The 15,748-nt window shown below is 39.1% G+C and overlaps 1 protein-coding gene across 1 annotated transcript; it reads right to left on the reverse strand.

Annotated features, from left to right (window-relative positions):
- Positions 1–1,330: 1,330 nt before the first annotated feature.
- On the reverse strand, positions 1,331–9,959 carry APC4 (Transducin/WD40 repeat-like superfamily protein). The gene is made up of 19 exons (XM_087318314.1): positions 9,803–9,959; positions 9,585–9,696; positions 8,304–8,395; positions 8,091–8,174; positions 6,879–7,139; positions 6,695–6,787; positions 6,470–6,615; positions 6,183–6,343; positions 5,942–6,042; positions 5,786–5,864; positions 4,966–5,141; positions 3,852–3,943; positions 3,493–3,591; positions 3,277–3,381; positions 3,030–3,165; positions 2,225–2,470; positions 1,986–2,132; positions 1,821–1,905; positions 1,331–1,645 (listed from the first exon to the last, which is right to left on the reverse strand). Exons 1-19 carry the CDS (start codon positions 9,941–9,943, stop codon positions 1,548–1,550), a joined length of 2,454 nt encoding a protein of 817 aa, XP_087174440.1. The 5' UTR covers positions 9,944–9,959; the 3' UTR covers positions 1,331–1,547.
- Positions 9,960–15,748: the final 5,789 nt, after the last annotated feature.

Here is a 15,748-nt window from a genome sequence, read left to right on the forward strand (position 1 = left end):
ATCCAAAACGCCAAAAACCAAGAGGCCAAAATGTGTCCTCGTCCCCTCCTTTAAAAGGGGGGAAGGCACCTCATTTGCATTTAATGTAACTATTCCTTCCAATATGTGCATGCTTCCCCTCCTTTTTTATAGGGGCAAACTGTTAAGGCGCCTCATTTGAATTTAATGTAATTATTCCTCCAAGGGAATAATGCTCCTTAATCACACCAAGTTAACAAAGAATCGAACTTTGCACCCCTATGACCAAATGAATGACTCTAACCACTAAGCTTCTCATATTTTCCACTCCTTCTATTTCTCCTTCTTCCCCACGTTTTCCACCCTTTCTTTTCCCCCTTTTTACTCCCACCTTCGAGCTCACCACATCAGAAAGGTTATGAGTACATCCTCACACTTAACACTCACATATGATATCCACGCATATACCTAGTCCCACATTCACACACATCAATTTTGAAATATTCACAAGCAAGAGCACTGAATGGTGTAACAAAATGGCCCACAACCTCTCTATAGATGACATATACCTAATCCCACATGTACATGCTCATCAATGTTGCAAAATTCCACATACATCAATTAGATAGAAGAGTGTCGGTGACTTTTGGATAGGCTAGTGTAAAACTTGCAAAAACTTGACTTATTCATGCCACTCAATTTATAGAGCTTGCTCATTTCAAATATTGCTTAAGGGAGCAAAATTCAACATACATATATATATACAAAAACATTATAGTAAATTAGTGGTGTTTTCTAATCATTTCCTCCTGTGAGACCCACAAGTATTATACTCAGGCATGCATTGGAAATAATGGCTACATTTCAACATGCATAGTGATCCACACCTTTTGCATCCAAATTTAACGGCATTTACTGTAATTCCTCCAATGAGGACCCATGAACATTCTCGAAACACATTAGAGTCAATGGTTTATCGACATAAGAAATTGCATTTCAACATGCATAATGATCCATATCTTGTCCATGTTTTCTGTATACAAAACCTGTTCAGTATACAAGTCTCTGTATATATTGTTGGCATGCACATCAATATCTTTAATAGTAAATGCACCTACTACTGTAACCTCTGCTCCATTTCTTCCATAATTTGCTTTCTGGTAGGTACTATCAAATTAGAGATAATATCAAAAATCTACCCCCAATTCATTTGAACATGGTGAGACCACATTAATCAAGCTACCGTATAGGGTGGAATTGAATTCTTCAAAATAGTAGGGGTAGTTTTGACATTGCTCTTAATATCAGTTGTATTTTCCAGATTTTTGCTTTTGCTTTTCCTTCTTCCCTAGTTGCAAGTCTCGCTCAAGTGTTTCATATAAGTTTGCTTGCTTCTTTTAAGAGGATAGATATTACATCGTCAATGCTTCTCTTCAATTATCAGCAAATGTTAGAGACATTGAATCAAAATCTCTTGCAACATGATAAGACTTGAAATATTGTTGGAGACCCTCTCTGATAACCACCACACTTCTGTAGTCACATTTTACATGTATGACGAACATTTTGAATTTATATTGTAATAAACATTACTCCATCTCTATGTCTTCTCCGTCTTCGTCTTCTTCCAGATCATATAACAATGCCCTTCTCTGTCCTGCAAATACACATGCTAGCCCTCTAGATGCTGCAACAGTTGAAATAAACAAACAGCATTAGTTTTTGGTTTATGTGCTAAAACCACAAAGCAATATCACACTAGTGTTACAGATAGTATGAGATGCTTTATGTGCTAAAATCACAGAGAAAGATCACATTGGGTTTACTAAGTAGAGAGAAGGCGAGAAGGAAATAGCTCTTACCACTAACAGCCAATGGAGGAACAGCATCTAAATAAGGAAGAAGACGTGCTCTTCCATCTTTAAGGCTAATGTCAACAATAGCACCCTGCAAAAGAAGACAAAAAAAACTACTGAAAAGTCCCAACCTACGGTATTCCCAACCAGAACCACCAAATTTCCACTCACCATAGACAAACAGGTATTCAAAAGGCTTGCCCTACATAAGGGTGTTTCTGTGAGTTCAATATATGGCAGTTCATCAATTTGTAAGATCATTAACCAAGCTTGTCCAGATGGTATGCATTTATCCAGCAGCAGGACAATTTGCTTCTCCTGATCATATATCACAAGTACAATAATTAAGATCCACGATTTCCTAATAACTGCTTTGGCTTGTATGCGGTAACTGGTTTTGGAACTGATACCTTGTATAATGCTATGTCAATACAAGAAAGACCAGTTCCCATGCGCAATGCCACAACTTGCCATTTACCAGCATTGCTGTATGTGTCTGAGGATCTTGAAGAATTGCATGGATTACCACGGATGACACCAAGTATTCCATTATCACTTTCAGAAGAGTCATTGAGCATTTGGAAACAGATATAATTGACTGGATTCCATGTTTTCTCTCCATTTACCAGCTGAGTTGAGGTGAATGTTCCTTTATCCTGGAATAAGTGCCAAAATAAAAGAGTAAGATAGAATATTCCACATGCATATGTTGCCCATGGATCATGAAAAATGATCCTATTAGGTTTGTGTGCGTCCCATTGAAAATGGTTATAAGGCCCAAGGTATAATTAACGATTCCACTAATTTCTTTTCTTTTCTTTTCTTTTCTATTAAAAACAGGTATGTAAATGCCCTCTGACAAGATTCCAATGAAGTACAAATAGGAAATACAATGGCAGTAGCCAAGAAACACAACTATGTCAATTAGAGATGTGATGCAAAATAAACCACAGGGGTGGTGTAATCTCCAAGCAATGACACCAAAATCCATATTACAGAGAACTGAGTCAAGTGAAGGTTTAGAAAACTTACAACTTTTATTTTTGTTTCAGTATACATAATTTGAAGGCACCAATGTTTGCAATCATGATTGGTCTCATATCCTCTTGTAAACAATAATATTTCTTTTTTTCTCTCAAATTCAATCTATGGCTTTTTTCTAAAACGGACTCATCATTTATTTTTTAATAGTAAACATGTGTCTGGCCTAGATACCTCATAGTATGATGATGAAACAGGTATGTAGAAGTCTGGTAGAATAGGCTGTTTTAGCTCACAAAGTAGCAGCATCTCATCACAGAATAACTTTCCTGAAACTACCTCAGATGGCCTGGAGAAAGCTCGTTGACAACTGTGGAAAAGTAAAGTGCAGTAACTGTTATTAAACTTTTACATTCTGGAATAAATTTTCCTAGCACAGCTTTATACATAAATTTTGGGGCACATCCATGGTAATAATCACCTCTTTTGTAGGAGGGAAATTTGCTTGTTCAGACTATTCTTAAAAAATGTTGTATCTACAAAGCCACCCATCAAAGCAAGCTCTTCCAGACTTTCTGATTCTTCCCTGAAAACAATCTGGAAGATAAATTTAACATCCCAAAAAGATTCACATGTTTCATCAACAAAATTTATGCTCAAGACCTCATTGCAGTTGTGAATACTCCAAGTTACCTACATGTCCATTTCCAGTGTGACAGAGTCTGGGTCAGGATCCAGGTGTGGACCCAATAGATCTTTCTCAAACTGTGTTTTCAGAAATGTAGCAATAGCTTCACTGCAAAATCATTTTAAAACATGAGGCTCAATTTTAAACTAATACTAGAATAAATTTGTTTGGAAAATTATCACATTGCTTCAATTTTCAAATTGTCCATAGAATAAAACAAAAAACTGAGTAGCTATTTGACTTAAATTTAGAAATTTTAACAATGTTCTGTATGTTCAGAAGCTGGTTTCGTCACGTTTTATATTTTGCAAAGACAATCTATCCTCCATTTAAAATTCTAATGAAGCTGGGATCTCATATTCAAGTACCTATTTATTGCAGGAAATTGATCTGTTGAAGAAGATTGCTCATTATTAAGCTGACGAAGAGACTTCATGAGCCATACAAAGAACATCTGAAACTGTACAATCATAACAAGGATATGAAGTTTTCAGGTATGCTACATAACATGCATAAAACTTAGCATTTCATCAGCTGAAATCAGACCATTTCAAACATATTGCTGTGTATACCAATCTATTCCAATGATCCAATAGGCTGCAGTAGCAGACTTGTAGTTATAGTAACTTTCCAACAGCTGAATAGTTATAGCAAATTGAAAGAAAAGTAGAAATGAAACCTCTTCATAAATTAGCGTGAAATACCACATTCCATTCTAAGGCAGTATCCTATGAGGATTTCCAAGGTAATTAACCTTCTTTATATCATCAATACTAGATACTTCACCATCATCGTTTAGTTGCAATACCTAAAGAAGAACCTAATATTGCATGATATATTAGAGAACCCGATGTAAATGGACATGGTTGCATGGGGCAGAAATGAAAATAGTTAACAGTTACCATGTTCTCTTGGCTAATTGTACCAATAACATCAAGCATATTGGATACCTTGGACCCCACCCAATTCAGCTTTAAATCATACACAATTTCAAAACTTCCAAAATCCCTTAAACCATATGTTGCCCTTCAAGTCCACTTTCAATTCTTTGTTAATCAGACAGTAGAAGTATAAATTCTTCACGAAGGATGTATTATATCTACCCATCCTTCCTTGGCCAGTTGAAGGGGAATTTGACATTAAAGCAAAGCCAATGTCCTCTGAATAAACATAAATTTATTCAGTAAATATCACGGAAACATGTGCTCCTTGAAAACCTAAGAGCAATAAATATTCCTCAATGTTTCAAAAATGTCTACTCTTCGATCACCTTCATAATCAGACAGACTTAGAGTCAATTCTCGGTATATTTCTTCTAATGATGCTTGAATGTATGGAAATAGCATGCTTCACAAAGAGAGCATGGATCATTTCCTCTTTCATCAAATGATAAACTAGAAAAACAGATATGATACTTATCAAAAACATATATATTGATCAATTTAGGAAAAAGGACATATTCACACTAGAATGTTCTAGAACCTGAGCAGTTGTGTCGGAGACAATACGTAGGACACGTTCAACTTGTAGAATAACCATACCAGCATCCTCCATTGTTTGATCCAAAAGTTTATCTTCAAGCCCAATGCTTTCTAGTCTTGATCGCCATCTGGAGATACCTCTCAGTTCTCCAATCCTGAATGCTAGAATCTCCGCCACTGGCTGTAGAGTCCATAGAAAAAATGTTTCAAAATCTGCAACCATAAGACTGAAGAAAGAGACATGATTCACTGAGACACATGAACTGGAGAATCTCGAATGCTAGAATCTCTGCCACTGGCTAAAGAGTCCATAGAAAAAAGGTTTCGAAATATTCCAACATAAAACTGGAGAAAGAGGCATGATTCGTAGAGACACATGAACTGGTGAATCCCGCGGATGCAATCCCCCACTGCATCCCAAAGTGAGAAACAGAGCATCACTGCAATGATGTCCTCCTCGCCATTTTTCCTTTTTCTAACATTTTCTGCCCTCTCTTCTTGTTGTACATATTAGCTTAAAAGAAGCTTAAAGAAACTCATTTTAATGTGATGGGTTCAATTCAAAAACTTGAAGCATTAAATTCATTCTTTTGATAATTTGGATGATTTTTGCCTTGCTTTTGATTTAGTAAGAGTTGCTTCTTCAAAAAGATTACATTCACAGTTTCCTTTTTTATACATTTTCAATCAAAATATTCTCCCATAGAATTACCTTCAGTATTTTGTGCTCAAATTTATCATCTGCTTGAATAAGGTAATCATTGACATGGTGACATCAAAATAAACCAAGTCAAAGTAATAGTTTTTCATGGAGAAAGTACTTGCCTGTAGGTGCTCTGCAATCACCAGATGAAGCTCTCGCAGGGCACTATCCATAGTTTTGCTCAACCTTTTTAATCCCTAAATGTAATATCACCAGATATGTTTATCACCAACAAATAAATAGTGTCTCTTAGGAAAGAAACCATGAATCATACCCCTTCTCCCAAAGATACAGCAAGAAACTGATGTATTCCTGCACTTGCTAAGCCACAAGAAAGCAAGCTTAGAAACTCTTCTCGTGGATTTCCATGAGAACCTGTTTTGAGAAAGCGCCCAGAAAATATATTATTAATTTCATGGGAAGAGAGGGAGGGAAGGAGGGGTTGTTTACATGTTCACTACGAAATTGGTTAAAAATGACATAATCCTGAGAATTTTATGATAAAAAGAGTTTACCATGTTCACGTAAAAGTTGTGAAAGACTTTGCATTTTCTCTGAAAATGAACCAATTGCCTCGGACCACTGCTTTTGCATTACTGTAATTGAAACCTGAAGAACGTCTAAAAGCTCTTCAATGCTAGACACTTGTAGAGCAACTTGATGAAGTTCCTTACTCCTAAAACATAAGTAAAAAGTGATGTAAAATGCTTGTTCAAATGTATATGGAACTGAAAATTGTCTTATGATAATTCTACTACAGAATTTTCCAACAAAACTTTGTAAAATGTAAAATGACGGTTACCTGCATCCAATTAGTGCAGTATTTATTTCCATGCAAAATAATCCTGAAGTTTTCTCCTGACTTACAATCTGTCCTTGTGGGTGGCTTGGAACAAGCTGACCACTACATATCACAGACATTTTCTGCAGATCCTCTGAAAGAGAAACCTGGAGATATCATATCATGATAAGATTTCTACATATATACAGAATCAAACTGTGAAAAAACTTAGTGGCGTTACATCACCTTCAGAGCAAAAGCTTTGAGAAGCCTGTTTGTATGTCCATTGAAATTCTCTTTCTTAATTTCAAAAGGCTTAATGTCCAGTTCACTGAGTTTCTGCCACATTTTAAGTAAAAGTTATCTTGTATGTGGGAAAGATAACAGGATTAGGCAGATTCTGCTACCTTTTAAGCATATTATTACATACCACTTTTCCGATAAGAAAAAGCCCAAAAACATTTAAACAGATATTGCCATGTCTATCGCCACTGCAGAGTATGTTGATCATCTGGTGAGAAGACTTGGCAGATGTTTTAGAATCTGCTGCGGAGTGCTGATCATCAGCTATGCCAATGGAACCAGAGATGTCAAACGCTGGTGCAGTTCCTGGCATTACTGGTGGCTTTGGAGGAGGAGGGAAAAATCGAGGGGTACGATCCTCATAAAAGAATAAATCATCTATACCACCCTAAAAAATACAAATCTCCTATTAACTAACAAAGAATAATAAAAACGTTTACTAGTGACCAGTGAAAATCTCTTCTTTTCAGAAAAATAATGCTGTGTTTGAGGTGAATGTTCACTTTATTTGCACATATCACTAGATTGCTATGGCCTGAGGTAGCATTTTTACTTTTAGATGTGTGTGTATGTGAGTCAAGATTCAGTGCATGCAAATGAAAAATGGTACTACAGACATAATCCAAACACCTTAAGAATTTTCTGATCTTTACATTTTCTAAAATCAGCAAACGAGGATATTTGTTTTTTTCCATGACAAAGTTATCATTCTTGCAATCCTATTTCAATAATCAAGGAAGGAATCAGTTCCCCAAAAGTAATATAATGTTCTAATACCGCCTAGACTTCAATTAGAATACAGAAGAGAACAAAGCACTAGTAGTGCGATAAAGTCCACATCAAACATGGGTTGTTACACTTTATATATGAGCAATAAGGATGCAATAAATCTATCTCTATCTCTGCTAGAAAGTCACCCATTTGGTGTAGAAATTGACATGAATATTTTTTTGTTTGCAAAGCATCCCTATAAACAGTGAGCACCCAGCTGGTGTAGAAATTGACATGAATTGTTTACATGCACTCTTTTTTGTTTGCAAAGCATCTTTGCTAGAAAGTTCATGGCACTTACACCCATTTGGTGTAGAAATTGACATGAATTGTTACATGCAAAAAAAATTTGTTTATCAGCTCTCTTAGTTAAATAGAGAACCAAAACAGATAATTCTCTCAAGAAATTTAACATGCTCTATTTGTAAAGCTAAATTCTACATGCTCCACTGTAACTCTGTACTCTGTTTAAAGTTAAATTTAACATGCTCTCGTGACTCTATTTAAAGTTAATGACTTACTAGTGGACGATAAGTATTGTAACTCTGTTTAAAGGACGACACCACACCTGATGAAGATGCCTTCCTTCGACCCAATGTAGACACTCTACTGAAGATTCATGTGTCAGAGTCTGGCGGAAAACATTTCCATTCTGCAGAAATACCAACATAATAATTATTTACATACTTATATAGCATTATATTGATATGGCTGTGTTGAAAAACCAATTTGATTTATATGCTCTGCAATTAAAAAGATGAATTGGAAAATGCATCTTCACCTCCACATCATGAAGAGAGATTGTTCCATCCTCATGACCAACAGCCACAGCTTTTCCATCAGGACGCCAACAAAGTGATGTCACTTTCTTTTCTGCACAAAGGGATCAGGTAAGAGACTAAGACACAGCAATGCTGATTAACAAATCTCAAACTACCATCTCAGAAGGCTTGACGATAGATATGTCACCAAGCTCTATTGTATCTAGGTACTTTATTGACCTAGAATAGTTTAGCCAACAAGCAACAAAATTTGGAATTGAGTTTAACTGCCACCATAGTTAACCCAATTGGCAAAAGCATCATCAATCTCCTTCCATAGTCCCCTCAACCTTAAATTACAGTTGTTCCCAACGTCTTACTCTCTTTTGATGAAGGTCACTTATATTCAGCATCTATATTTAGCTTTTACTCTCCAGCCGCACATTGTCATCTTTTCTCTTCATTGTTCAGCTCATTGCCAGAACTTTAAAGCTTCAAGATCAAATCCTCTAAGTTATATGTCCTGGATTTAAATAGTATAATCTGAAAGCTTCTGAATGGTATCTACATAACTATTCCTAGTTTCAGCACTTTTTACAGAACATCCCTGCATTACCTTCATACTAGTATCATTGGGGCCTTGTTGTCTACGAAAAGGTGCTCTATTGTCACTTGTTTCTTGATGTCACATTTCTTCATTGCTTCAGGAGCTACACAACTTTCAAGACTAAATTGACCATAATAAGCTGCTTTCTTCCATATTACACCAAGCTTTTATTTTTCTATGCGAAAACTCGATATGTCACAAAAACCCACAAATGAATGTTAATTTACAGAATATATTATGGACAATATAATGTTAATTTACAAAATATATTATGGACAATATAAAGCTGTCAAGTGAATGTGAATCTTAATAACATTAAATCTGAGTTTTTTTAACTTGCGATGATATACATGATGGCACACATGCAATATAGATACATTTTCCATCGACATCAATTCTAGTGTATATTTAGGGAAAAGACGTGACACCGTGAAAAATATGCACTTGCATTATACTAAACTTGCATTCAAATTTTGTAAAGTAATGACACCAAGTTTTGCAATAAATAAACAATTAGCTCCAATTTTGGAATATCCATTGAAAAATCATTCTAACACTCTTTTATTAGGAATAATAATGATAATAATGCTCACAAAGTTTAGGTGAGTTTCTTTTGGGTGAATTCAACAACTGCTAATATGAAAACAGGAGGATATATAGAGGTATTCAAGAAATGTGATGGAAAAAATTTTACCCGGAGAAACCGCCCACAACCTCTGCCAATTGAATCGATGCATAATGAGCTGTTGATCTTTAGTGACCATAGCCAACAAGTCTTTCTCAGGGTTCCATACGGCTTTCTCAATCTAGCATTTTGAGTTTCTCCTTTTAGAATGGTATGCACGACCAAAAAGAAAGAGAGGAGAGAGAAATGACAACCCAAAAAAGGGCAAAAGAGAATTAGAGGCTTACAGGATTTGAGAGAGCTTTGTCGAGATGGAGGGTAAAATTCCTGCGCTCCATCTCTGCCTCTTCCTCTGCTGCTTCTTCTTCCCCCTCCTCCTCGTCTTGCTCCATATCGCTTGTGTTGTTGTCCTTCTCCATCTCACCCATCAGTAGGAGCAGGGGCAGTAGTTGAGGAGTTAGAACTTAAAGGTGGGAAAAAGAACAGAAAACAAAACAAAATGCATGAAGTCTTACTATGTATGAATGCTAATTAAATTATACTCCGTTAAACTCTACTAATTGAATTATATTCTACTAATTTGATTATACTCTGCATGTTTTTAGTGCTCCACAGTTGGCTTCTGCATAAATTGACTTATCATCCCAACTGGATAGTTGATGTCGGGTCAGGTGATTGTAAGATAGATAAGGCTTTCAATATTTTGTCGGAACCGTGTCTCGTTGCAGGCCGGTCCGCAGTCGGGACTAAGCTTCAAGTTCTGGTCCAAGGGTGTGGACACTCGTCGACAGGCAGTCGTGCCAAACTTGTACAGCATATTCAACACATAGTGTCGTTGTGAGAGCAATATGTCGTCGGGGGTATGGATCACCTCGATCCCGATGAAATAATGAAGGTTCCCCAGGTCCTTCATTTCAAATGCATTCGATAGTTGGGACTTCACTCAACCAATTTCAGCGAGTCCAGGTCCAGTGATGACTAGATCATCCACATATAGCAAGATACATACTGAACCTCCCAAAACTTTTTGGATGAACGATGAAGAGTCGGACTTAGAGGGCGCAAACCCCATTTTACGCAACCGATGCGTGATTTTCGAATTCCAAGCTCAAGGGGGCTTACATCAAGTTGTGGTGAAGATGTCACCCCCTTGTCGCAGCAACCGTCAGCACCACCCGAACCATCGTCATCTTCGCAACCGGAGCAAAGGTCTCGTCGTAGTCGATTCCGTGGGTCTGTGCGTATCCTTTGGCCACTAATCGGGCCTTGTACCGATTGGCCGAACCGTTGGCATTGTACTTTACCTTGTACTCCCACTTGCAACCAATCAGTTTGCAATGTCGGGGAGGGTCAACCAAGTCCCAAGTGTCGTTGGCATCGAGTGCCCGCATCTCTTCCTCCATAGTGGCACGCCAATGCGCGTCCTTTGCCGCTTCTGCGTAGCTCTCCGGCTCACGCTCTTCCGCCACTTTCATTGTGTACGCATAGTGATGAATCATGTACTCATCGTACCATTTTACAAGGTTCTTATGGCAAGTCGATTGGCATAACTTCTCGTTAGCTGATTTACGAGCCCTTTTGGCTGACTCGGTCTTCGTCTCCGAAGGTCCATCTTCGTTCTTTCCGAAGTCGGATTCGCTCCGATACGACTCATCTTTGTCGATGTCGTATTTCAACATCTTCTTCTTCCTCGTCTCCTTTCGCGTGAACCGTCTCCTCGGTTCCTTGCGTGGGGAGAGCACAACCGAGTCTCCAATACTCGTCGACTCTTCATCTTGTTGGTCTTTTCGACTCAGCTCTTCATTCAACCCGCTCAGCTGGAATTAGCAATGGGCACGGTTTGGTTTCGGTTCGGTTCGGTTTCAAGGCAAAGAAATCGAACCGAACCATTTATATAAAACAAAAAACAAACCAAATTGTTTAGGGAAAAGTTAAAACCAACCCAAACCATTTAATAAAAAGTTTAAACCTAACCATTTAAATCAAACTAATTAAACATCTAAATAAACAAAAATACATTAAATTAAATAAGCATTTAAGTTAAATTTATTAAATCAATAAAAAACCATTAATTAAACCATTAAATTAATAAACTATTAAGGTAAAATAAAAAAAACCAAACCAATAATTTTTTTGGAACCAATAAATCGTTAAACCATGGCTTAATGGTTCGGTTCGGTTTGAGCCGAAATTGTGCCCATTGTTAGTTGGAATGAGATCAAACTCTCATCTAGAATAGCAAACTTTTCTTCCTCTTCTGCCCCGAATTGTTTTGGGCTCATTGGCCTCGTCGTCTGGAATAGGGTCGGAGTTGGTAGAGAGTACCAGGATGTCGATTCATCAAATTCAACATCTCGGCTTACTCGGATTGTCTTTGTTCAGGGGCTATAACATTTATACCCCTTTTGCTCATGTGAGTAGCCGACTAATATGCACTTCTCCGAGTTCAGATCTAGCTTCCTCTTCTCATCCAGTACATGCACGTAGGTTATGCTACCGAATACCCTAAGATGTCTTAAATTCGGCTTACGCCCGAAATATAGCTTGTGTGCTGACACCTTCTCCCCGATCCGGTTTTGGATGTAGACAGTCGTCTGGACCGCTTCGGCCTAGTAGAACTTGGGCATGCTCTTCTCTTTCAGCATTGCTCGTGCCACCTCGACGATTGACCGATTCTTCCTCTCGACTACGTCGTTCTATTCCGCCGTGTATCGGCAGTTGAATTCCCTCCAAATTCCTTTGTGTTGCAAATGATTGTTGAATTGGCTAGAAAAGTACTCTTTTCCGCCATTCGACCGCAGACACTTGATCTTCCTCTCTGTTTCCCATTCGACTAAATTCTGTAAGTTCCGGAAATAGTCGGCTATAGTGTGAAACCGGGGTGGAATGGGCAAGTCGGTGGTGTGCAACATGTGCGCATGTATAGTAGGAAATGGTGTATAGAATAAAGGGGAGTATTTATCCCACATTGTAACGCATTCCTCTCCTTGTTCTATAAAAGGAATGGAGCGCCCTTTGTGAAGGGGTTGCCCATTTTGAGTCACGAGGGTATACCAATTTTGTCAAGGGTCATTATGTTTCCTAGGGTTAGTAACTTCTTCTTCTTCTCCTTCTTGAGAAGTCGGGCGCTGCAGCCATTGCGGCAAAGCTGTTAGGGCTAACTTCTCTTCTTCTAAGCTCGGCTCGAAGCCGGGGTTGTATCTTTCCCCTTTGTAATATATACACTTACATCTGTTTGTGCATATTGGTGTTTCTGGTGGTGTCAGGTGTATAGCCCTTTTCGTTTCCTGTGCATAAGAGTCGGCGTAGTGCGCATACTCTCTCTCTCTCCCATGTTCGGTTGCCTCCGGGTCATGTCCATAGTCGGTTTTCTTGGCATCATCCCTTTTCTCCCTCGTCCGAGACCCCCATGGTCCCACCCTTCTACACGCATGCGCGTAATAACGCGACAACGTAACCTTCATCAATGACTACTCCCGCTATGCGTGGATCTACCCGATGAAGAAGAAAAGTGAAGTGCTCTCCCACTTCCAAAAGCTCAAGCGTCAAGTCGAAAAAGAAACCAGTCGGCACATTCGATGCCTACGATCGAATGGAGGAAAGGAGTACTTCTCCGACGAATTCACCTCCTACCTCCAAAGTGAAGGGATTTGGAGAGAATTCTCGTGCTGACACACACCCCAACAAAATGGAGTCGCCAAAAGGAAAAATAGGCAAATACTCGAGGTAGCACGCGCCATGATGCATGAGAAGCACATGTCGAACTTCTATTGGGTCGACGCGGCATCCACGACCGTCTATCTCATGAACCGGTGCACCACTAATGGAGTGCATGAGCTAACTCCATACGAGCTCCTGGTCGGAAGGAAGCCAATCCAGTTGCACCTCAAGGTGTTCAGAAGCATTGCGAATGTAAGTATCCCGAATGAACAACGACAGAAGCCCGACACGAAGTCGGAGGAATGTATCCTCATAGGATACTCATCCGAGAAGAAGGCATACAAATGCTACAAACCTTCTACCCGAGCAGTTTGGGTAAGTCGAGACGTAGTCTTTGACGAGTCCGCATCCTGGTATGCACCAAAGACAACTTTGACTCTGACTCCGCTCAACCCAAATCCGCCGAACAAGAGGTAGAAGATGGAGATCGCTTCGAACACACGTTCGAAGAAAGTCCGATTACGGCAAAGCCTAGTGGGCCACAAGACCCCCCACGTGACCCAAGCACGTCGCGGCCAAGTCTGAACTTGGACAAAGGCAAAGGTAAGATGCCCGAATACGAAATCGACCACTCTGACGACAATGATTCAGATGGATCGGCTCCCTCACTAGACAATGAGTTTGGTGTACCCATCATGCAGACACCCGAAGTAAAGAAGGCGCTCACATCAACAAGCGAAAAGCTTTGACGCTCTTCTAGAGAGAAGAATCCCGTCACTCGGCTCATCTACAACGAGTATATGTCCCATCACTATGCCTTCGCAATGAAGGGAGCGGCCGAACAAGAACCCAAGAGCTCCATCGAAGCGGCTCGTAACCCACAATGGGTGGAAGTAGTCGACCTTCACCCACACACTACAAGCCTTCATCACCGGTTTGAGGGGGAGGACCCGAGATTGCCTCGGAAAGGCCGAAGAAAGCTGAAGGCCGGACAGAAGCACACGAAGCCGACGAAAGCCAAAGCGGATGTTGGACGCCTCACACTTGAGCTTGAGGGGGCGTGTTGAGAGATCAAGCTCAACTTAGTTTAGTTAGTTAGTCAACCATGTAACTTCGTAGTTACCTAGATAGAATCTAGACTTTAGAAGTGTTGACTATAACACCTTAAATAGGACCTTGTACTTAAGTGGGATATTCTAGAGCCTCCACTCACACATGAGATGTATATATACCTCATTGTGGGTATTTTTGTATTTGATGATCATCATGCTAGTTTAATATAGTTCCTCATCCCCCATCTTGTGTTGTTCATAAGTGTATCTCTCTCTTCTTCTTTTTATCGTAATTAGCTTACCCTAGTGGTAAGTCGATAACACTACAAGCACTGTGTCTTGGGTTTGAACCCAATTTTCTCACCTCTCTATTATATACTTCATATATATCTCTATTCACTAGATGCCACCGTGGAATGTAGGGGTTGAACCCATGACCACCTAGTCTCCATTGGGCAACCTTACCAACTAAGCTACATCCATCTAGGCAAGTGTATCTCTCTCTCTCTCTCTTCCTCTCACACACATACACATATCACTTAATTTTCCGCTTATTAACTTAATCACATAATTAGGTACTAATTAACCCTTTCTTAATTACTTACCTAATTCTTTACAATATGCTACCAAATTGTGAAGGTATTTGGGTACCAAGAGAGGCAATTTCATACAATAATGCAATATTAAAGGATGCTCTATCGAGGGGGAACTAATGACATTATCAAATGAACTCAATGCACCACTTCTTGAGACATCAAAATCATTCTCTGAGTCTAAGTTAAGGAGCCTAGCTAGAAGTGAATCATCCACTTCCATCAATAGCTCAAAAATCGATGATAAGGGAAATCGATCATCGAGGCATGCTAAAGTGATGAACTTAGGGAATAAATTTATTGGGAAGTTAGATGAGAAGAGAATAATGGTTGTTGAAAAGTTGCCCAATATAACAACATTTACCCTAAACCCTAAAAAGTTTCATTGGGACTATTTCTGTAGCCCAAAAATAGAAAAAAACATCAAAATACATACCTCTTGTGACAAGTTCTACAAATCTTGTGTGGATGCGGGTGGTTGGCAGGTGCTCGCCGACGGCAGGTGGTGCTCCTCAGTTATTCTTCCCTCCAAAAACCCTAGCTTCATGTTTGAAAATTAGGTTTAAATGATAGAGATCAAGGTTTTTATAGTCTCCAAAAAATAATGAGTAGGGCTCCTGCATTCGGTGAGTCAAGCTCCTCGGGATCCTGCTTTAGTGAGTAGGGCTCCTACCTCGGATTAGTCAGGCTGCTTGGGCTCCCCAAAAACGGAATTTTTAAGCATGCACTTTTTTTTATCCACATCGAATGGTGCAGATCGCACACACCCTCATCTAAGTTACCTGCATCGTCCTTGTCCATGATTCCCTCACTTGCCCTCTTTAATAATGAGTAGTAGTTAGACAATGTTAACATATTTTGCAAACGATAAGATGGGTGATACTTTTGGTAGGTTGAGAGTAGTAATAACACATCGAGGGACATGGTA

The sequence above is a fragment of the Azolla caroliniana genome, unplaced genomic scaffold (assembly GCF_043228905.1).
Source record: "Azolla caroliniana isolate FFs.n. ecotype wild unplaced genomic scaffold, voAzoCaro1.0.p SCAF_4, whole genome shotgun sequence".
Classification (NCBI taxonomy): Eukaryota; Viridiplantae; Streptophyta; class Polypodiopsida; order Salviniales; family Salviniaceae; genus Azolla; species Azolla caroliniana.